The sequence below is a fragment of the Lepisma saccharinum genome, chromosome 30 (genome assembly GCF_977018435.1).
Source record: "Lepisma saccharinum chromosome 30, izLepSacc3.1, whole genome shotgun sequence".
Lineage (NCBI taxonomy): Eukaryota > Metazoa > Arthropoda > Insecta > Zygentoma > Lepismatidae > Lepisma > Lepisma saccharinum.
The window spans coordinates 11,074,119-11,097,712 of NC_139258.1; the positions used below are offsets into that span (position 1 = coordinate 11,074,119).

The 23,594-nt window shown below is 38.3% G+C and overlaps 1 protein-coding gene across 1 annotated transcript in view; it reads right to left on the reverse strand.

Moving 5' to 3' along the window:
• Nucleotides 1-6,164: 6,164 nt before the first annotated feature.
• LOC145981733 (uncharacterized) overlaps nt 6,165-23,594 on the reverse strand; it is a 606,033-nt gene continuing 588,603 nt past the window's right edge. Inside the window, exons 16-17 of the mRNA XM_083115142.1 lie at nt 19,656-19,791; nt 6,165-11,124 (exon numbers count right to left, since the gene is read on the reverse strand). Of these exons, the coding sequence (XP_082971268.1) occupies nt 11,073-11,124; nt 19,656-19,791 (188 nt within the window). The 3' untranslated portion in view covers nt 6,165-11,072. The remainder of the gene's footprint in view (nt 11,125-19,655; nt 19,792-23,594) is intronic.

A 23,594-nucleotide genomic window follows, 5' to 3' on the forward strand; every position in this document is an offset into this window, starting at 1 on the left:
TGAGTGTAAGGTTTTCGTTTGGTAGGGAAGACATGATAGGTCAGTTAATACACAAGTAATGATAGTGAACAATAGTAACTGTTTTCATTGTATCTGTATTCACTTTGCCAATCTTAATTCATAATGTACAGTTACCAAACTTAACCCCATAAGCGGGGAATTTTGTTGAACAAGTCGCTACTGGAAAATGTAGGTTTTTTCATCAAATTCAGTATACGCCTTCTGCATTGTGCTGTTGTAGTGCAGAAGGCGTACATACAGGGTGACAATTAATGAACTATATGAAACAAAACCGTCATTAATTTCTGAACGATTCGCGTGATGACGTCCAAACTGCGTGGCTGGCCACAGGGCATGATGGGAATTCGTATGTGCATGCGCACGCAACGTGTTGATGTCGGCCATTTGCAAGTGAAAATGTACAGCGTGCAGGAACGTATATCACTTGTGAAGGCCTATTATGCGAGCAATAACAGTCCGATTGCGGCGCAAAGGAAGTTTGCGACCGAGTACTAGTTAAAGACAACGATCCAAGTGTGCTAACAATCAAGAATTTGATTCGCAAGTTTGAGAGAACAGGTAGTGTTTGTGATGTGGTTCATGCAAGACGGAGCTCGACCCCATTGGACCATGAGAGTGTTTGACGTCCTGGAGGAGTATTTTGGGGACCACATTCTGGCTGTAGGGTACCCAGAGGGCACTGGAAGGGGACTCGCTTGGCCGCCATATCCCCGGATCTGAACACATGTGACTCGTTTTTCTGGGGCTATGTTAAGGACAAGGTGTGCAGGAATAACCCCAAAACCATTGCCGAGCTGAAAACTGCCATTCAGGAGGTCATCGACAGCATCGATGTTTCGACACTTCAGCGGGTAATGCAGAATTTTGCTGTTCGTCTGCGCCACATCATCGCCAGAGATGGCAGACATATCGAACATGTCATAACCTAAATCCGAATGTCTGTAGTGCCGTTTACATGTGCAATACAGTTTGTGTACTTTGTGGTTTGTCACTAATTTCCGTTTTATTTCATATAGTTCATTAATTGTCACCCTGTATATATATATATATATATATATATATATATATATATATATATATATATATATATATATATATATATATATATATATATATATAAGCTTTATGTTTGTTTCAACTATATTCGATTTACTGTGGTGCATATAGTCACACAGACGTTTGGTGAGATAGTTCTAGCTGTAGTAGAAACAAAAAAATAGTAGCAAGACAGGAAAAATGTGAAAAAGAAGAAGACGAAAAGAAAGAAGAAGGAAAAATTAGTTTCTTCTTCTTCTTTTTAATCTTTTTTCTCTTTTGCTACTATTTGTGTTTCTACTACAGCTAAAACTATCTCACCAAATGCCTGTGTAACTATATACGCCACAGTAAATCAAATATAGTTGAAACAAACAAAGCGTATATATACGCCCTCCGCATACGACATCCACACTTAAGGGGTTAAATAAAGCATCCAATGTTAATTGGGTATATTATCTATTGTCCAGTCCGTCTACTACCCACATGTATTCTATCACTATGGTCCCAGAGAGAGCACCTCTTCTCTCATCTTCAGGTGAAGAATGTTTCTTGGTGGTGGTGCGGATTGAACCTATGACCTGTTATTTTACTACAATCCAGTGTGCTAACTATACTGTTCGCATTTCCAGGCTGGGAAACAGGGAATCAGTGATCAGTTCAATTTTTTTCGACTGATATCATGAATTTTTGAGTCACAAGGCACTGAACGCTGTTAGCAATGAAAGAAATAAATGCTGGATACACCACATGCGAGAGTGTTCTCCAACAATGATATTGTCAGCACCAGAAATCAATGGGTGTTAATAACTGGCAAAAACAGATGTACGCTTGACAACACTGCTTCAGGAGAGCGATGTTACTCCTACAGCTTTTACTTCACAACTGAGTTTGTTTACATGCACTCCTGAAGACGACTGGGGGCAGAAAGAGCCAGAATTAGCAATAAGGTCAGCTGCCAGATGGAAATGCAACAAGTATAGTAGTTAAGGGTCACCCAAGTGTAGTTTCTCTTGCATTAGTGTTGTTGTTGAAATACTCAGAGCTTTGCATTTGCACTGGTAGATGGTGTATGTCAGGATGCAAAATGTTACCATCAGAAAGTGTTTTTGTGCTGTATGAACATGCTGAAACAAGTTGACTACATACAGTCATGACATGGATTCATCCAAATACGCTCAGCAAGCATGATTTTTGATGGCACGAAGTATTAGTGGAGACAAAATTTATTGTTGTATGAAGGTTGCATATGGGAATGAGTGTTGAGATGGTGTAGTGGCAAGTGTGTGTCAAGATTTGCAGCTACACTTCAGCAGGGAGGTCCTCAACCAACCTCCCTATAGCCTTGACTTGTTGCCCTATGATCACAAAATTTTTGAGCCACTAAAAAAAGCTTCAAAAGGGCCAGCAGTTCACTAATGATGCTGAGGTCTGGTTTCGCCGATTTTCTTCGCTCAGGGTCTGAGCGAAGGGACAGATCTGTCACAGGTTCGATGAAAAAAAGATGTCCACTTACAAACGAGAAGAGGTTCTTTCTCAAAACATTGTGCTAAGATAAGTATACATAGTAGACACACTAGACAATGGATAATGTCCAATTAACATTACATGCTAATAAAGAAACATTGCCACTATCATTCAGAGAATGATTTAAAGTTAGCTTGGATTTATAATGAAGGGATCCTGGATTTCATTCCTGGTGAGGTCACATTTCATTCGATTTTGTCCTATTTTAAAATATTGGCCCAGTCATCATTAGACTAGAGGTGCACTATTTCAAGTTTTAAAATTAATAATTTTCAGATCTCATGAAATAAACACTAGCAGTGCTTTTGTCTTTATGTGTTGGAGTTATTTTAGGAAAACGTTATGCTCACATAAACTTCAGCCTTACAAATAATATTATCAATAAGAACTTTCATTTTAATGGCTACAATTCTTTACTGCTCAATGTTTTGATGTACTGCACGGACATTATTATCAAGATCTAAGAATATAAATGAAACAGAAGTTATTATTACTAATAATAACATTTGTAAGACGGCTGTGGCTACATGAACCATTGCAAGATTTAAGTTCAAAAACTCGAACATGCTTAACAATAAAATGAATGAGAATGAGCCTGTTTTACAAGGAAATAAATAAGAAGTGTGGAAAGGGGTTGGAATGGAAGAAGGAGCACACCGATTTGCAAATTGTGTTTCAAATCCTGTTCTGTTGGTGTTCTGTAAGGAGTTATTCCCACTAATCAACCACTGCTTACAAATCAAGCATTGGGAGTATTTACAAGTTATTTAGAATTTGCGCTATCATGGAGGATACCTGCATCAGTTGTTGCACACCCTTTAAAAACTAATACTGGTGCTGTCTGTCTTTTAGTAATTGAAAAACAACAGTGCATTCAGGCATATGAAATTCTCATCAAGAGATTTATTTGTGCGTTGATGTTTTCAAGTAAGTTATTTTCTTATGAACAATATTTTTAAAAATGGAACTCAAACTATGAAATAAAGGAGGGTGTTGCTATGTCAGTGTAGTCTGTTGTAAGTCAGTGTAGTCTGCTATAAGTCAGTGTAGTCTGCTATAAGTCAGTGTAGTCTGCTATAAGTCAGTGTAGTCTGCTATAAGTCAGTGTAGTCTGCTATAAGTCAGTGTGGTCTGCTATAAGTCAGTGTGGTCTGCTATAAGTCAGTGTAGTCTGCTATAAGTCTAGACAACTCTTAAAAAGCGATTAGATTTACCTGGTTTAGTAAAGGAGAAATTATTCTATAATTAATCTTAATGAAACCATGAATGTTAAACATTAACACCTTTGACACAACCTCAAAACCCAGAAAATAAAACCTGCCCATATAAATTGCAACCAGCAGTCACAAAACATGATACCTCTTTCCCTCAAGTTCCTTAATCTCTTTCTCGTGGACCTTTCTTCATCACCAGAATCAAGTTAAGGCAGTGCTGCAACCATAGCCTGTGCCAACAGTCATTTTTGATTATTATTCTCCTCTAAACTACTTCGAAAAACCATGATGATATCCAAGTTGTGATAAATGACTGACATTCTAGTCAATTTTTGTTTGGTTTTGATATTGTCTACATATTTGCTACAGTTTCATGGACTGTTACCTACAGGAAGGCCAAGACGAAGATGGAGGGATAACATTGAGATGGACCTAAAGGCAATCAGTAAGGATGGAAAAGAATGGATTGATCTTGCCCAGGACAGTGACAGATGGAAGGCATGTGTTGCTACAGCCATAAACCTTCGAGTTTAAGAATGCTAGAGAGTGAGTGAGTTAGTTCATTAGTTCTATCACAGACATCAAGTCAACTGTGAAACTAAAGAATCATTTCAATGCTCTAGAAAGAATTATAAACAGATGGAAGTTTTTAACATTTGGAAAACAGCAGTTTCTCAGAAGGAGAGAAATTTTTGAAAAGTGACTTTTCTGGTGCGGGACAAAGGTACAATGTGACCCTAACTGTTTCAGGAGACCTACTCTGTACCACAAGAATTACCATTTGCCACAAATACATAAACGATTCCTAATATAAACATAATTTGGGATACATGATGGAACTTTCATATCTAGGGGGTGGGTCAGGGGGAGATGTCCTCCTCCACTTCATGCAATGAAGATGCCAGAATATTAAAAGTGTTTGTTTCAGTAACAACTATCTCTGTACGAGTGGTGTAGCGGCCGCCCCCGCAATGCAGGGGTGGGGAGGTGTATGGGCTCCACGATGTGCTCCTGAAATATTATATAATTGCAGAAATTCAACAATAGTGTCGCTTATAAAAATCGATTTAAGAAAGGAAACAGAACTTTGGTTCCGAGTAACACCATATGACGATGTCTGTGATAATAAGCAGTGGCCTATTGTCTGAGCCAGAGGGACCCGGGTAACTTGTCATGTGGGTCCCCTCCGAAATGCAGAACTAACTTACTTGCTCCGCAGATAGAAATCGATAGGAAAATATCCTAATCTCATACCTTTACAGCTACACAGTTTGTCGTAAACGTAGTGTAGTGTGTCAATTGTCTACAGTTATGAATCCAGTAGAAAGATTCAGTTGCTCAACCAGTTGATGTCTTATTACTACACAATATACATGAAACTTGGTAATTCATGATCTTTTACCGCTAATATTAGTTTTATACGTGATATTTAAAATGTAACTTCACACTAAATATTTTCAAAAGGGCAGGGGGGGGGGGGTCAAATTCTTTTCATATTGAAATAAGAGCTGAAATGAATTTCCCACATTATCTACACCTGTTACATTTTACTTCATAGGGGCCCTCAAACTCAGTAGGAGGTGGAGCCCAGGGGGCAATTACCCCTTTGCTCTAAGGGCCATCCCCTTCTCTGCCACGCAGGGTACACAGTATGAGTTAAAGGTGGACCTTATTTTGTGTAATTTTGTAAGTTTATTTTTCTTACATAGCTATTGACATTTTGTGGACTAGCTAACTATTGTACAAGTACATCCATCCCACTCTGGCATCATTTGTTTGCCACTAAGGCCCCCCCCCAATATTTTACTTGCAGGGGACACCCAGAGAACTACACTACACCACTGTTCTGCACTATACTACTTCATGTTACGCTTTAAAATTTTTGATTCGATTACAATATACATCCTCATGGAGCTCAGCCATTACAGGGGCCAAGGGTTGGTCATGGACCACTCAATATCAGGTGGACCCACCCTAACAAAATGTGATGATGCTAAATTTTCTGATTACAATAAAATGAAAGTGTACAGATAGAAAGCCTTCCTTATTCAGATCCCAGAACAATGTGAACAACAACAATACATTTGGTACTACTTTACTATACCAGAGACACCTATCAATGATTTATTTCGCAATTTTTTACATTGATAACGTACTATTCTGCGTTGCAGAACATTTCTTTAGGTGAAATAATGGATTTCTAACGAAAATAATGTCTATTTCTGACATACGATAGCCCCACGAACCATCACGGGGACGAGGTATGCCTACTAGGTTAGGTTAGGCCTGTTAGGTTAGGTTCCATTAGCACTCCTTTCGTTCAATTTAGCATATACAGACAACATCGGAATTACAAATTCCACGGCATCTTTCACACCCGGCAACACACATCATGTTGTAGCAGCAGCAATAGCGGGTATTGTGCTCTAGTGCAGAAAGCAAATGGCGGCAGCAGCAATAGCACGTCAGAAATAGATTTTCGTAGAAAACCACATGCATTCACATTAAAATGGATCAAAACTACATTCCCGAACATCAACAATGCTACAGAAAATGATTTGCGTAAGTACTTTCTCCTGTAAATTTGAAGAAATCCGTCTCCGGTATAGTAAAGTGTTACCATGCATTTTTGTTTGAAGATGGGGCCAACTCAAATCTCTGACAGTCATCCAGGGACTGATCCACATCAAAGCAGGGTGCTGCCCGTTAGTCATCACTAGCATCAGTCAATATTAACGATAATCTGCATAACAGAATATCAGTGTTAACAATCATTTAATGCCAGTCAGCTCTATTCTAGAGTTTTGACAGTAGCAGTGTCTTACTAGAAGCTTTTACATCACTGAAGATAGTTTGAGAATTTGGAGGAAACCTGAATTACAGGATGTGTCCTCACTGTTACAAGGTAACAAGATACATTGTTGAAAAAAAAGGATATGGAGAAGGTTACATAATTTAGAACTACATAATTTGTATTCATGTCCAGATATTATTAGAATAATTAAATCAAGAAGACGTAGGTGGGCTTGTTGGAAAACCTGATGGCAAGAGACTTTTAGGAAGGCCAAGATGAAGATGGAGGGATGGACCTAAAGGAAATCTGTAAGAATGGAGAAGATAGGATTGATCTTGCACAGGATAGGGACAAATGAAAGGCTTGTGTTGATGCAGCCATAAGAAGTCTAGAGGTTTGTTAGTTAGTTAGTTAGTCCTCATGTTGTCTATTGAAAAATGGTGATCACAAAAACTGTACAAGACTGTCAACCATTGGACCGAGGGAGGACAAAGGATCTCATGCTTCGTAATCATTCATGTACCACTCTGCCCAGCACAATATCATAGTTTAAAATTAATACAGAGCATTCCCTGACATTCGCTACGAGACTCAGCGGCAAGCGGCCCGGCATCAGCGCTTGTCCTTTTCGATGAACGGGTTCACGACAGTCGCTAGAGTCAGCTATTAAAATTACAGTTTTCATATTGTGTACTAACCTTGACTACAGAAGGAGCTGAAAATGATATCCCTCTGCTGCAACACATTCCTGGCATCTCCGAAGGAAATTGGCATTTACATGTGCAAGTTCGTCTACTGTATTTCTCCCGATTTCTCGTACAATACTCTCTTTTAACTCACGGATGGTGTGCGGATTGTCTTTGTATACTTTATTTTTTTAGATTTCCCCATTTTTCTTTCCACAGGAAATTTCGTTGCAAAACGTCATCGCACTTCTCCACAATTCCTCTTTCCGAAGTAACACTCGACAAGATAAATCCTTTGTTGTAATGTAAACTTTTGTGGTGCCATATTAAGCCACAATCTTCAACACACGGACATGACACAACTTCCGAGGGAGGATTATACTGGCGTCAGTCTGCAACGTCAACAGAAAGGGAAAGAGAGCGAAGGCAGGGAGAGCGAAAAAAAACAGAACTGTAGCGTGTGACTGTCGCGGACCCGTTCACCAGGAAAGACAAGTGCTGACGCCGGGCCGCTTGCCGCCGAGTCTCGTTGCGAATGTCAGGGAATGCTCTGTAGAAAGTATGATTTCATCAATACAGAAAACAGTCAGTACATAAAGACAGAAATAACAATGTGCAACAACCGAGCAGCATCTCTTCCTTAAAATTTTTGGAAGCACATCACCTATACCACCATGAGCTAGTAAAATTGGTGTATTAGTAGGAAAAAAAATAATTACTTCATAGTTCATTAGAAGGCAGCATTGTACAAGCACCTCTCGAAATTCACTCCGGAAAACCACCTGTCACTCGTGTTTATCACCGAGTCTCCTCCAGTAAAATGACAACTGCTTTTGTATGACACCTTCTGTATTGTGAGTATTCCCTTGTGACGCTTTAGACAAAAATGGTTATTACATCAAAGTCTGGTTTCAGTTCTTTTGCCCTAAACAAGGAGCTACCAGCAAAACCTCAAAAGTGACTTTCATTATCTTTCATGCGAAACACACATCTGATTCATGGATGAAATCTTGTGATATGGAACGTGTATGTTGAGGACATTTAACACATCCTGTTTTTCTTTATCCACCCAAAATATGTTTATTATAATTCTATCAAGGTTTTGTTATCACTTATAAATTTGCATGGTTTTCACATCTTTCAGTAACACCATTGTATTCATTACAAAATAATATTCTTCTAGTGATGTTTTATTCTTTTGTAAGTTAACACTGCATCTTTGTAGTGTCAGATTGTAACAGTTCTAGGAAATGGGAATGAAACATTAGAAGAATAAAAGCAGGTTTCAAAATAAGATTTACTGTATTATTTTGTAATATACAACAGTGGTTCTGCAAACTTTTAAGGAAGAAGATTGTATTAACGCATTTTTCTTCAATTGTATTAATGCATTTTTCTTCAATTGTATTAATGCATTTTTCTTCAATTGTATTAATGCATTTTTCTTCAGTTGTATTAATGCATTTTTTCAACTGTATTAATGCATTTTTCTTCAATTGTATTAATGCATTTTTCTTCAATTTATGATGAAATTTCTGAAGAGTTCAACGTAGTTAATGCTGAATTTAAACTGGAGTGCTAGCAATAAAATCAACATTTACAGAAATCTAATCCAAATTGTTAATTTTTGTTTAATTCCTATATAAACATAAAGAGTGGTGACTTGCTGACAGTGGCAGACTCTGAAGTTACAGTTAGGAGGGACGAATTTCAGTTGGGTACCTTAACTCACTGGGAATCAATTCTAAGCTACACTTGTACTGTTTTATGTAAACATTATGTAGTATTGTAAAAAGAAACCAAGATGTTTTACAGATCAGAGTATTATTTTGCAAACAGGGATTCTGGGCTAGAAGAGATGGTTCTTATTGTATGTCATTGTCATAATTCCTCCAATTGCCATAGTAAACATAATGATCAGATGACTAAAGTGAATTAATAATTAAAACAAAAACCTATTCTCTTCCCTTTTGAGGCATATCATGGTGTTTCAGATCCAAATTTAAACTGTAGGTCCAGTTCCAATTAGCCTAACATCCATCACACATTGGGCTTAAATCAAACTTTAGACAACATTCTCGAACATGGTGATCAGACAGAACATTTGAGTCCCTATCACCCTCCTTGTGTATCTGCATCTGTGTGCTGATAAATATTGTCTGTTATTTTTGGTAAAATACAAAGGTTTAGTATCTTCATAGCATGCTTATGAAGCTTCTAGATGCATTACTACTGAAGAACCATCCCAACCAACTTTCGACTCATCGTTAAAATGATGGATCACGATTTACAGTTATTTTTGTACGCAAACACTTGTTTTCCCAATCTGTTTTGTTGAAAAACACAAAGTGTCCCCATGGCTCTGAAGAAACAGTCAACTTTTATGGGAAGCAAAGAATTAAATTGTAAGAGAAAATAGAGCATGACCTGTTGTTGACACTGTGTGTGCATGTGTCATGTTATTCCACATAGAGCAGAACCCCAATTTGATGTTCCCATATTTTATATTTTCTCGCAATATGCATTTTATCCCAACAGGGCAATGTATTAAATACTTGTCCTCAGTGGCAATGATTGAGAGGGGAGGGGGGGGGGGGGAATGGGCCCCCTCACTATGGACACTTTATCCTAAACCTTGCGTACCTTGCCTTCCTAGTAATTTTGCCCCCAAGTTTTGGTACCCAATCACTGACACTGCTTGTCCCCACATTTTGTATTGACAGTTGACATGCATAAAGTATTTTTCTTTAAATTTTCATGCTTTACACTCTTCAGATTATAGAATTTGATTTTTGATAAAAAAAAAAAAAAAAAAAAATTCTAAAGTTTTTGTTCCATTTCTGTACTGAAAGTGATTTGGAAAACTATTTCATCTCATTATTATTATTATTCAAGCACAAACTGCTCAAAAGTTCAAATGTGGTTACGCTTTTTGGTAATCTCTTTCACATCAAACTAATGGAGTAAGAAAGAGGAACACTATCCATATTTTCACTTCATTACAATTGATGTGAATATGTTTGTAAATCTTTAGTTTCAGTGCATTTTGTGCATTATTTCTGCTTCAAACCTACCAAAAACAGATTTTTTTTAGAACAAGTATAATCTAATTTCTCCTGCACTAGCAGCAGCGAAGATTCATTAGTGAGCATTATATGCATTGCCATGCTCATGTTAAGTTAGGAGTGTGAAATGTCCTTCAACACAAATTAATTTCATGATCTACTGAAACATGTCATTTCTCTATCCTTATTTTGTTTTAGTGCGTGATGGGATTTGTAAAACATTCAACCACATCTCCCAATGCTCCCCTGAAACAACAAAATTGAGGATGCACTCACACAACAACAAGAACAACAACAGCAACAACAACAACAATGAGAACACTTTTGCACTCTCCTTTCTGTCAGTTGGTGTCGGGGCAGAATTGTGGAGGCTCGCTATAAAACCGTCAAAGCCAACAGTTATATATAATCTATTTTCTTTTGTTAACACCGTAAACATAACCATCCTAATAATTTTGAACTGTCATAATATGTATTTTAGTTGCACTGTACCAGTTCTGATTCGTAGTTCGTACTGTTCTGCTTGTTCGAGAATATGGCACTTCGCTTTTCCGAGAGTGTTCGTTTTGCTATTTCATTTTTGGCTTCCCTCTTTGGTACGTTATTTCTTTTTGTATGCTATGTGCTACATTACCACATGAATTCTGTTGTGTACTCTGAAGACTGTCGTGGCGTTGCAGCCTGTCCCAGCTGGGCTCTGTTAGAACTCACTCGATCACAGACGTCAAATTCAGCCCACCTTGATCCAGCGGTCGATTGAATACTCCAGGGCTGCCAACCACCTGCCAAGGAAACAAGTTAAAAGGTAAGGGATCATTCCATTGTCAGGGTGGGACACGCAAACTACATTATTGATATTAAAGTAACTATTCTACTGATAGTTAAGCATGCCCATAGCTAGATCAGATCTCCAGGGGATGTTTTAGTAAACCAAATCCATTTTACAAAAGATTAGCACTAAAAAATGAAGGTAAATTATGTCTGAGGGGGTCATTAAGTTAATATAAAACATAGAATTCAGAAATATATAAATACTACTTTATTCTATTAAAACATCTCTTAAAGTGTTATTTGACTGCTACAGACAATATATCTTACTACACACTCCATACCAATTTTGATGATACGAATATTTATATCATACAAGAGAAAATGCACGTTAGTCAATCATAGTGTTTATCGTACATTCCATCTCAAAACGAAGAAATAAAACTCCCCTTCCTTTGCAAAACTTGGGAACTGTTCACCTTTGACGCAGATGTGAAAGGAGTGTGAATTATGACGTCAAAGTCACAGATTTATATCTGAAGGGGAGGTCACAACAGGGTCAGTGAATGCACAGATAAAGAAGCTTCTCTATGTATCTAAAGTCTAGAAAATGTTCTAAATATTTGCCGCTATTTAGATTTTGGCTCATAAACAAGACGAATGAATGTAATACGAGGGCATATCCAAAATAAACTGGAATTTGCCAAAAAAAAATTGCCGGAATATGCCAAAAAAGATTAGTTTTATTAACTTTGCGTTACAAATACCTTACTCTCCTACAAAGTATTGTCTATTTGATGCAATGCACTTATCCAAACGGCGTTCCCATTGCTTGAAACATTTTTGGAAGTCCTCAACTGGGATACTGTTCAAGGCCTGGAGCGCATGTTCCTGAACTTCAGCCACATCGGCAAAGCGTTTGCCTTCGAGCTTGTTCTTCATGCGGGGGAATAAAGAAAATCACAAGATGAAAGGTCCGGTGAATATGGAGGGTGAGGAACAACGGGCATTTGGTTTTTCGCCAGAAACTGTTGGACACGCACAGCACTGTGGGCTGGGGCATTGTCGTGGTGGAGCAACCAGTCGCCACGCTTCCACATTTCTGTACGTTTTCGCCGCACATTTTCATGCAATCGCCTCAACACACCCATGTAGAAATCCTGATTAACCTCAGCAATCTCTTCAATAGTATGACGACGATCTTCGTAAACAGCATTTCACACTTTTTCAATGTTTTCGCCATTTCTTGCTGTGGTAGGTTGTCCAGATCGCGGTTGGTTTTCTACTGATATTTCCCCCTTTTTGAAACGTGCAAACCACTTGTAAACTTGCATTTTACCTAGGTTGTCTTCTTTAAATGCTTCTTTAAGCATCACTACAGTCTCAGCTGTAGTTTTCCCTAATAGGAAACAAAATTTCACACACGCTCTCTGTTCCTTCTGGTCCGCCATAGCAAAATTCACAGCAAACGTTTGTCAACACAAAGAAAATGCGGCACAGCACAACTCCAAGTCTACACAGGGCAACGGCGCTCAGCACACTGGCACATCATAGTGTCTCCTCACTACACCTAGTGGTGGAAGCTGGAAGTACATCGGGCTTTCCCGACAGATATGCTTTCCGGTTTCTTTTGGGTACCCCCTCGTAGATGCTGTTCATGTTCTGTGAATTTATCCTTTACCAAGTTGTGAGCAAAATAACATCTACTGTCTACATTTTCACTCAGTACTGTAAACAACAAATAACACAAAGTAATTTTACCTAATGTCAGGAGGGGTCTGACAGCAGTGCCATTGTTGCTTAAATTTAACTACCCTTATTAAATATACTTTCCCAGATTTGTAGCTATAGGGACTATCTACGAGTAAACAAAAACATATCGAACAGCCACAATCGATTGTGGAACTGAAGCACAACAACTTCCGGTTCACAGCGGCCGGGTAATTCAAGTGCGTACTTGTGGAATTTCTTCTCGTTTTGTATACCGGATGAAATGGATCATATAAAAGCACTTGACGACCAGGAGAAGAAGAGATTCCAGGGCAAAGTAGAGGCCTTTGCATATCAATTGGATGAGCAACTAGGAAGTAATACGGCATTATTCCAAGATGAGATCCATTTGCTGATCGCCGTTTCATTGGCGATATTTGTAGCCTACATATTTAACTCTTTCGCTGCGGAATTCTCTGGCACACAATATCCCTTGGCTGCGTAATTAAATTTGAAAAAATATTTTTTTTATAAACAAATAGTTTTCACAATTACATTGCGTTATATATGAGAGAGAACTTACAAAATTCATTCCTTGCACTGGAAAACCATTCTGTAGTCCCTGGTGGTATGATATTTTGAAAAATTTTGAAATTTTGAAAAAAAATATTTTAGAAAGAATAATTTTAAAAAATTACATTGCAAAATATGTTATAGAGAAATTACAAAAGTCATTCCTTGCACTGTCAAACCATTCTGTAGTCCCTGATGGTATGGTGTTTCTCAAAACACGGGATGACGCAGAGTGGTGGAGCGGCGTGGAAATTCGTAAGTAGTATCAAGATACTGGGTGGCAAAAACTTCAGTTTGTTCTGCTGTGTGTTCAAATACTGAGCGGGGGAAATATTTGATAAAACAAGAAAATGGTGTGCTAAATACTGTACTGTCACCAAGTAACTTAGCACTTGCCTGTGTCGAACTTCCCGCACCTAGAACAATGCTGCTTTGCACTCTGCTCCATGATGTTACAGACGGCGGTACAAATTCTTCATCAGACACTACACAATCACTGTCACCAATTGAAGTCTCATAAAAACTGTCGCTATTATCGTCACAATTTAATTCACCTTCTGATTCAACAGTTGAGTAACATCATTATCAGACAAGTGTTGACGACTTGACGAAGCCATGTTGTTTACATTCGAACATGCATTTGAAACTGACATGTCAGAGCACTCAACGCTCGTATTCTAAACGGAGGCGTAATTAGCGACATCATACGGATATAAACAAAACTACAAGTTCAAATAGTTCAAAATAGTATCAACAGATGTCAGAAGGCTACTAAAAGTGACGTACTGCGGAAATGCGACACCCGCAGCGAGTGGAAGTATGAACTCGCAATAATGCGACTTCCGCGGAGCAAGGCACCTGGCGTGCTGTGCATAAATGCGACAACCGCAGCGAAAGAGTTAATAGAAAGTAATTTTTCCTACAGAGCGAGAGCACTTAAATGCATACATTTATGTTTTAAGTGAAAAAGTGCAAGATGTACGGACATATAAAAAAACGGAAAAAGAAGCTTCTTTTCTTATTTTTTCAGTCAGGGCGAGTCAGAGGGATGCGGTAATGCACACTTGCTGGTTTCGTTCCCATTTCAACGCAGAAATACAAAACACTCATTGTTATTTTAAGTCAATTTTCTGTGTTAAACATGATGATGAAGATGAATAATAAACTGGAAAAATTAATGATGGTACAAACACATGGTGTTCAGACCTAGGACCTCTTCTCTATCAATGTTGATTTCATTGATTGAGTTGGTGTTTTAAGTACACTTTGTGCACAGTAAGGCTAATCGGGACTGGACCTACAGTTTAAAGTGGGATCCGAACCACTATATGCCTCCACCGGGAATCGAACCTGGGACCCCTTGATTACAAGGCGACAAGGCTACCACTGCGCCATCGGGGATGCACTCTATCTATCAATGTTGAAAAGATTTCCATTGCAAAAGACGAAAATTAATAATAGTACCGCACTTAATTTTCTGGCTACACAAATAAAATATTTCCTCTGGTTGCACAAAAATGTATTTCCTCTGGTTACACACACACACAAAAATCTGGTTACACAAAAATTTAATACAGTTAGTGTGTACTTCAAGAACATAACGTGTAACCTAACTGACTATGACCAAGCATCTTTAGAAAGGAATAATTTTGCTCATATCACTAAATCAGAGAGAAAATCGAGATTTGAATGATTTCTCTTCTACCTTTAATGAAGTGCAAGGGGTGCGGGATGCAAAATTTTTGGTTGGGAAGGAAACAGGACGGGATATTTTTAAAGTCCTGACGTTCAAAACGGGAAAAATAATGTTATTTCCCGACTAAATTGGAAGATTATAGGAGGGGAAAATATTCAACATTACCCGATACTAAAAAAAATGTTAATTATACACACAATTTCACCCTCGGGTGATGATTTATTTTGCATTTCTGGAATAAAAACTGCTAATTTCAATAAATTTCGGACATTTAGTACAAAAAAAAAATATGTAGGGAATAAACTACTTTTAAACTATCATTTTTTCCGGTGTGGATTGGAACGGGATTTATTTTTCAGGTCCCAACTTTTTGGGTTCCTGCAAATCCGTTGTCATTACTGCGGAGTCTACTCCTGCTAACGGGCTTCCAATTCTCATGCCTGACAGCTTGAATACAATAATTTTGGTGCCTAGATCTCGAGGAAATGTATGAAGAGAGATCTGGGAAAGATTATTTAGCCCTGATCGTAGTTTACATCCTTCTTGTACACACCCATTCGTTCCTTTCATAACAGTTGGGCTGAAAAGTTCGTAGGCTATCATAGTAAAAAATATTTTTTTGACAAAATTCGATTTTATTATTCAATATAGTTGCCTTTGAGGGCGATACAACGATTATAGCGGTCATACAATTTTTCGAAGCCATTTTTACAGTACGATTTCTCTTTAGCCTCAAAATAGGCCTCAGTTTCGGCGATTACCTCTTCATCAGTGCTAAATTTCTTTCCAGCGAGCATTCTTTTAAGGTCTGCAAACAGGAAAAAGTCACTGGGGGCCAGATCTGGAGAATATGGTGGATGGGGAAGCAATTCGTAGTGTAATTCATATAATTTTGCCATCGTTTTCATTGATTTGTGACACGGTGCATTGTCTTGATGAAACAGCACTTTTTTCTTCTTCAAATGGGGCCGTCTTTTCGTGATTTCATCCTTTAAACGCTCCAACAACACTATGTAATAATCGCTGTTGATGGTCTGGCCCTTTTTGAGGTAATCGATGAATATAATACCATGCGCATCCCAGAATACTGATGGCATAACCTTGCCAGCCGACTGTTGCGTCTTTCCACGCTTTGGATTCGGTTCATCACGTGCAGTCCACTCGGCTGACTGTCGATTGGACTCTGGAGTGTAGTTATGGAGCCATGTTTCATCCATTGTAATATATCGAGGGAAAAATTCGTGTTTATTACGGTTGAATATCGCTAAACATTGCTCCGAATCATCAAAACGTTGTTGCTTTTGATCGATTGTGAGCATGCGCGGCACCCATTTTGCACACAGCTTTCGCATGTTCAAATATTCATGCACAATATGTCCAACACGTTCCTTTGATATTTTTAAAGTCTCAGCTATCTCGATCAACTTCACTTTACTATCATTTAAAATTATTTTGTGGACTTTTTTGATGTTTTCGTCGGTAACAGCCTCTTTGGGGCGTCCACTGCGTGCATCGTCTTCGATGCTCATTTCACCTCGTTTAAATTTAGCAAACCACTTCTCAACGGTTGATTTTCCTGGTGCAGAGTCCGAATAATGTTTATCAAGCCAAGCCTTGGCTTCAACAGTATTTTTTTTTCGCCAAAAAGCAATGCTTTATTAACACACGAAATTCTTTTTTATCCATTTTTTCACAATAACAAAAGCTGCTTCACTCACAATGCTATATCTCACGAACTAATTATCCGGCAGCTGTGAAATTTATACACGTATCTTTTGAAGGTTAGTACTAAGTAAAAATCACATGGATTTAATTCTAGTAACGCCATCTATGAGTCAGCCTACGAACTTTTCAGCCCAACTGTTACATGACACAATCTCAGCTCGCGGCATGTTGTGAGCCTACGAACCGGAAGTTGTTGTGCTACAAGTATGGCATCCGTGCAAAGGCACTTCCTTCCAGTGGATAGCCCCTATATGTGAACAACTTTGTGTCATGGGTGGGACAGACAAAACACTGCCTGTACGCTTAATAAGAAATTAATTTTAATTTCTGTGAATTGTCAAACTAAATTTTGAATTTAAATTGAAAGCTAAATTATTTAAGATAAAGAGAGCAGGTAATTGACCTTTTAATATTCTAGTGGAGTTGAGGGAGAAATGTAACAGTTAAAGGAGAAAGTAATTGTCTTTTGTTGTCACTGGGGGGAGGGGATGCAATACAAAACAAGTACATTGAAAAGTTAAAATAAATGAATAATATGTAAAATACCTTCTACCTTCTAACTTAATTATGTATAATACTTGAATTTTTATGAAAATGACAATTTTAGATTGTTCACCCACAAGATAGGATGAAGCTACAGCATTATACTTAATTGAGGGTCAGGGGTAGTTTTACAAGGCATTTCTCCTTTTATAGATAATATATAATAATTTTACATAGCAGGTAGGTCAGGCCCGTACCCAGGGTCATGTGCAGTGCCTGTGTTTAAGAATATCAATTTCATATAGGGTATACACCCAAATGTCAATCTCACCTCCACAAAGTACACCCTGGACTGCATTTTGCAGACTAATGAGGCTCTGGCGTTTGAAATCAGAGCCAATATAATATTCTGTGAGGCTTGTGTTGTGTCCTGTCCATGTGATTATCTTTTCATCAATTTCATGTTGTCACCATTTGCCTCATCTATTCAATTTGCCAAAAGTTTGCAAAGAAGCTGTTACGTGCCTGATGGGCAAACACAAACTATGCGCAAGACAAATTAGTTTCACGAGAGCCATAACAGATGTCAGTGCACCGAGCATGAATGAGAGGACAAATTGTAGCTTTTGGATGAAGGAAAAGATGGATGTATACATGAGAATAATTAGAAAAGAAACGTGGTGACAATATAAAATTGCATAAATAGAACAAGAGACATATTGTAAATAGTAAATTACTAATGTAAAGTATATGTTCATATGTGAGAATTTAAGGAAAGTTTATAATTGAAGAAACGATTACAAGAATGTGTCCTTTTCCGATCTTTGGATCAGAATATTTTTTCTTACCACTGGCAAGGAGTAGGTTGTCAAATTTTTTCGTTTGTTTCTGTCTATGGTTGCGCTGTGATAAATTAGTCGCACCAAAGCACATTCTTGGTTGCGCTTCATGTTAGCGGCACTAGGCTACGGCTAGCGCTTCCAGTAAGCGATCTGTGGTTTTCCTTCTATTATCTCGCTTGGCCTAGGAGGTGGCACTGTCTTTCCATAGTTAGACACCCCTAAACATTTGTTTTGTATATCTTGGTTAGGCCAACATGCCAAAGAAAAGGGGAAAGAGGGCAGGAAGAAGAGTACGAGAATTTACACTTGAAAGAAGGAAACAAGAAGGAGGAGAGACAATACAACCTCCCGCCATAAGTCATGACCCGTTAGATCTGAAACGCGATATATCAAGGAAGGAGAAATAATTTAAGCTGGTGCCAATAGAAGAATCATCATCGTCGCGACACATTTACGAGAACTGCAAACCAAGTAACAATGATGATCCAAGGAACAAAGATAAGAAAGATCTTTCCGCAGTAGGAAAGAAGGCTTAAATTGACGTTGTTATTAAGGGATTTGTACATAGTCTGATTGGAAGAAGTAGTTTCCAGTAATCCCATTGTATAAAGTAGAAGAAACTTCCATTAGCCAATTAGAAGAAGAAGAACCTTTCCATTAAAAAATTAGGAGAAGAAAGGAAGAAGAAGCCCTTTCCCAAAATAGAAGGAAGAAAAGAAGAAGCCTTTTCCCAAAATAGAAGGAAGAAAAGAAGAAGAAGCCTTTTCCCAAAATAGAAGGAAGAAAAGAAGAAGCCTTTTCCCAAAATAGAAGGAAGAAAAGAAGAAGAAGCCTTTTCCCAAAATAGAAGGAAGAAAAGAAGAAGCCTTTTCCCAAAATAGAAGGAAGAAAAGAAGAGATGATTTCCTTTCAATGATATATATATATATAACCTATGTAATATTTCAGTGTACATACCAGCTTCGATATATATTTTTCTCTGTATTGTGTACAGTTTTCAGAATATAGATCTGCATTTAACTATATACTCTTGGCTATAAAACACTTTCTTATTTGGGATTCTCGAATAAAGAACATATACCCTGAGATTAAGATACCTATAGCCGTGGTAAATAACATTTGACTACCGTACACGAAGGAGGGTGTGACAAAGCAAAGTAAAATAAAGCAAATCAGTCAATCAATAGGAGTTTTGTGGGCGAGGTGACATTTTAGTGGCATAACATCTTGGGTTGGAAATTGATTGATTGATTTGTTGTTTTAAGTCCACTTTATGCACAGTAAGGCTAATCGGGACTGGACCTACAGTTTAAAGTGGGATCCGAACCACTTGTGCCTCCACCGGGTATCGAACCCGGGACCCCTTGATTACAAGGCGACGACGCTACCACTGCGCCATCGGGGAGGCCCCATCTTGGTTGGAAACATTGGCAGTTGAAAATTATGTCTTAGATGCATATAACATGTACGTAAGTGCTAACGATACAATCACACGATAATTAAGCTTGTTTCCTACCTTTTCTTGTCCATTTCACTGTCCGTATAGAAGTAGAAGTGTCGTTGGCGAGGCTCTGGAGGTAGAATCTCGAAGGCAAATCTCTTCCCTCCTGTGGCGGAGCTCTGCACTCTGTACCCATGGAGACAAGCGACACCTGTTGATCACACAGAACAGCATGCATTAGCCAAAAGAAATCTAATAAAACTTAATTTCATACACAGAATTTATAAAAATACCAAAATAGAATGTTAATCAGTGAAATAACTTGCCGCAATGCAAATACTACAGCTGTATTGTGGATCTTGAATTGTACTACATAAACTACAAAGCCTGTTCTTACACTTTTCCATGTCAGAAAATAAGTATGGCAATGACTATTTGATCATTAAATCAAGAAAACTGCAAGAAGATACATTTCCTATTATAAACTAGCTGATTATCCGGCATTGCCCGTGTATTTATTTATCCCAATCTTGTATTAGACAGGAAAATAATGAATTCTAACTGTAGTATAAAATGTAACTAATTTTAAATGTGATCGTGAATGTTACCAATTAGCTTAGCAACTCCGAAAACCATGGATTCGACACTAATCGAGGTCATTTGTGACATTTTATTTTTCACCCCCTCTCACCCCCCATGCCGATAGGTGATGGACTTGAAGTTGAACCGCATTGGAGTGTCACGAAAACGATCGATTCCATTCGCAACACAGCCTGAATGTTAGACAACCCGAGAAACACTATCGTTGTGCGGATTGCATAGAGTTAGGGATGTCTATTTGCGTAAAAAAAGTAAAGTGCTCCCCTGTGCTTAGCACCATGCCATGAAGGCGTATAGGGGGTGTGGGGGTAACGCCCCACACTTTCTTGATCCGGTCGTGAGTGGGGGTGATGTGATCAGCATCACGCCCCTGACCGCCTTTACCGCCCAGGGTTTCCCCCAGGTACCCATGTTATTCGACGCTGGGTGGGCGCCGGGGCTGCTTCCATCGTTAGAAAAGTTCCCGGGTTTGAACCGGCCGGGGATCGAACCTGGGACCTTTAGCATGGTAGTCAGACGCGTTACCGACTGAATTTGCGTGGAATTTAATATTGGTCCTTCTTATTTATTTTTACATGTCCCCCCTTCCCACCCCACCCCTAGGGGTATCTTACCCCCACAGTATTTATTTCCAGATTACAAGTGATATGTGTACCAAGTTTGGTTGAAATTGCTCCAGGCGTTCGAGAGTTATGCCAGAACAAACAAATACACACACACACACATATTTCCACTTTTATATATAGAGAAGATACCCCATGGCATAACAGCCTGTGAAGGTCAGTGCCTACCTACCAAATGCAGGCACTACTCCCACCAGATGTGGGAGATCATCCAAGCAGCTGTTGCATGACCTGTGATCATCACGATGATCCCCCAGTCATTGTTGTAGTAGGCAGGGGTGCCCATCCCCCCCAAGGCATATGACGCACTCCCCCCAAAAAGGGAGAACATTTCTCACTTCACCCCTTTATGCAGAATTATTAACGCAATTTTTTTTGGTGGTCAGACAAAATTTGCGAAACAATATAATACATACATATTTAAGCAATGTATGCTTGATTTAGGTATTGTTTACATTATAAATATTTACATGTATATTGTATATTACTTTGACATTAATTGAAATAACATTTTACATAAGCAATAATAACTTCTGACGTTGCAAAGTTGTTGCAGCAAATTTATTGATAATTTCCTCTTTTTGAACCACTTTTGAAACATCGGACTCACAGGAAGAAATTAAGGCAGACATTAACCACCCATCAGCCATACATGAACGTAGTTATTGTAGATTAGACACACACAGGAGATGTACAACGTAGACATTTTCAGCGAAAAATGCAGGCTCGGGTTTTAATTTTTCTTATGACACTTATATGAGAAGGCTTAATGGTGTTATAATTGAAAAACTAACCCCCTCTTCCCTCCCCCTACACACAAACATACATGTATACAAGGTATTATCCAGAATTTTCGAGACTGATGCTGCTATCATAATTGAATGGTAGTGTCATCACATCTTGTAAGTCTGTGTTTAAAATTTTATGCAGGTGGGTAAATATGCTGACTGTTTACGTCCTTTTATTCGGAGTCCCGTATGTGGTGAGTGACAATCTCGCAACGAATCGTGTTTCAGTGTGTTGAGGTCTGCAAGGAGATTCGTCAGGTTGCCACCAATAAAAATCATCAGAGCAAAGTCAGGAGCATGCTCATCACCTTATGTGACATCAAAAGGATTGTGCACAAAGAATTGATACCAAGAGGCCAAATTCCACCAACTATTATGGCCAGGGAACAGGTTTGCATGTACAAAAATGTGTTAGATATGTAAATATATATTTAGTTATTTTAACACAGGCAATTGTGAAAAATGACAATTTTCATTAAGCAAGTAGCTCACTGAGCTAAATACAGTAAAACCTGTCTATCCCGGAACATGATGGCTCCGACGAAAATTTTTCTTCTTATACAGGGTAGACTTTAAATACAGTATAGAGCACTGCGGGAAATAATGGAAAGACAGATTTACATTTCACATTACTTATAATGTAGAGTACTAATGCAAGTACGTACATGAATAAAAATGTGAAACAGTCGCACTAAGCATAGCAGAGATTACAATTATGTAACTACACAACATGTTGGTACACTTTTTACAGTATTGTAAGAATGTACAGTACATACTTATGTATCTTTTCGAACCCGGGACCCCTGTCTTCGTAGCACGATGTGCATAGAGGGAAAGGGAAAGATTGAAAAATGGAATAAGAGAGGTGAAGAAAGATTGAGATAAAAGTGAAGAAAAAAGAAAAACAAAGAGAGATAACAAAAGAACAGAGAAGGAATAGACAAAGAAAGGTGGAGAAAGAGGGTAAGAGATGAAAGAAAGAAACTGAATCATAACAACTATGAGTATTGTAGCGCATTCTCTCATATCGACAATGTTACCGATAAGCGAGTGGCAACAGAGGCGTGTTCCACTTACAGTATTGCATTGTTTTCTTGCGAGCGAAAAAAACAAAGGAAGAAATTTACATCTTACTGAGACTTTTTTTTCCGTATTTACAGGTTTCCTTCTTATAGAGGTTCCGGGATATGCAGTTTTTACTGTATAATGCATTAAGCTTACATGACATTAATTGTAACGCAAAATTCAAATACAAAATTTACTTTAATTTTCTTTGCCTAAATAATGAATTTCCAAACTTTCTCTTAAATGTGAAGCTCCTCCTGTTGACCCTAACTACAGATTTATATTCACTGAAAGTGCATTCAATATTGTTTGCAGTAATGGGAGTATATTTAAAATATGCAATGTATTTGACCACGAAAGCTTATGCTTGCAGTGTCTTTGCTGAATGTATGATAAGATATCCATCGCATTGTCTATTATCAAGATTTAAAATAAACTGAGAGTATATGGAAGACATATGAATGGAAAATCTTTGGTATTTAATGCAAGAAAGAAAACCATAGAAATAGCATGAATAAGGAATATATGTCAGAAAATGCTTGAAAATATTGAAGATATATGTAAAAATAATCAAAATATGTAATGTATGTGCTTAAACCTAATATATGTAAAGTTATGGAAAATGAAAACATTCGAGCTAACATGCTATAGTGCAGGAGGCCTTAGAAAGATCGCTTCGCGGGCTTACAGCATACGACAATATGGGGGTGTGTCTGCGAGAACCAAACAGGTCCGCGAATGAGCGAGCCCTGTTGCCACAGCTAGCTCCCTGCACCCTTCTGGAAGGGTGAGTGACCTCTGCCTCTTGCTACCTCGGCCTGTTTGTTTGGCTGAGGATGAGATGACACGAGAGTATCGGCAATAGTGTGCGAGCGACGTCTGCTGTTAGCCCGCGAAACGCTCTTTCTAAGGCCTCCTGCACTATACAGTTAATACAC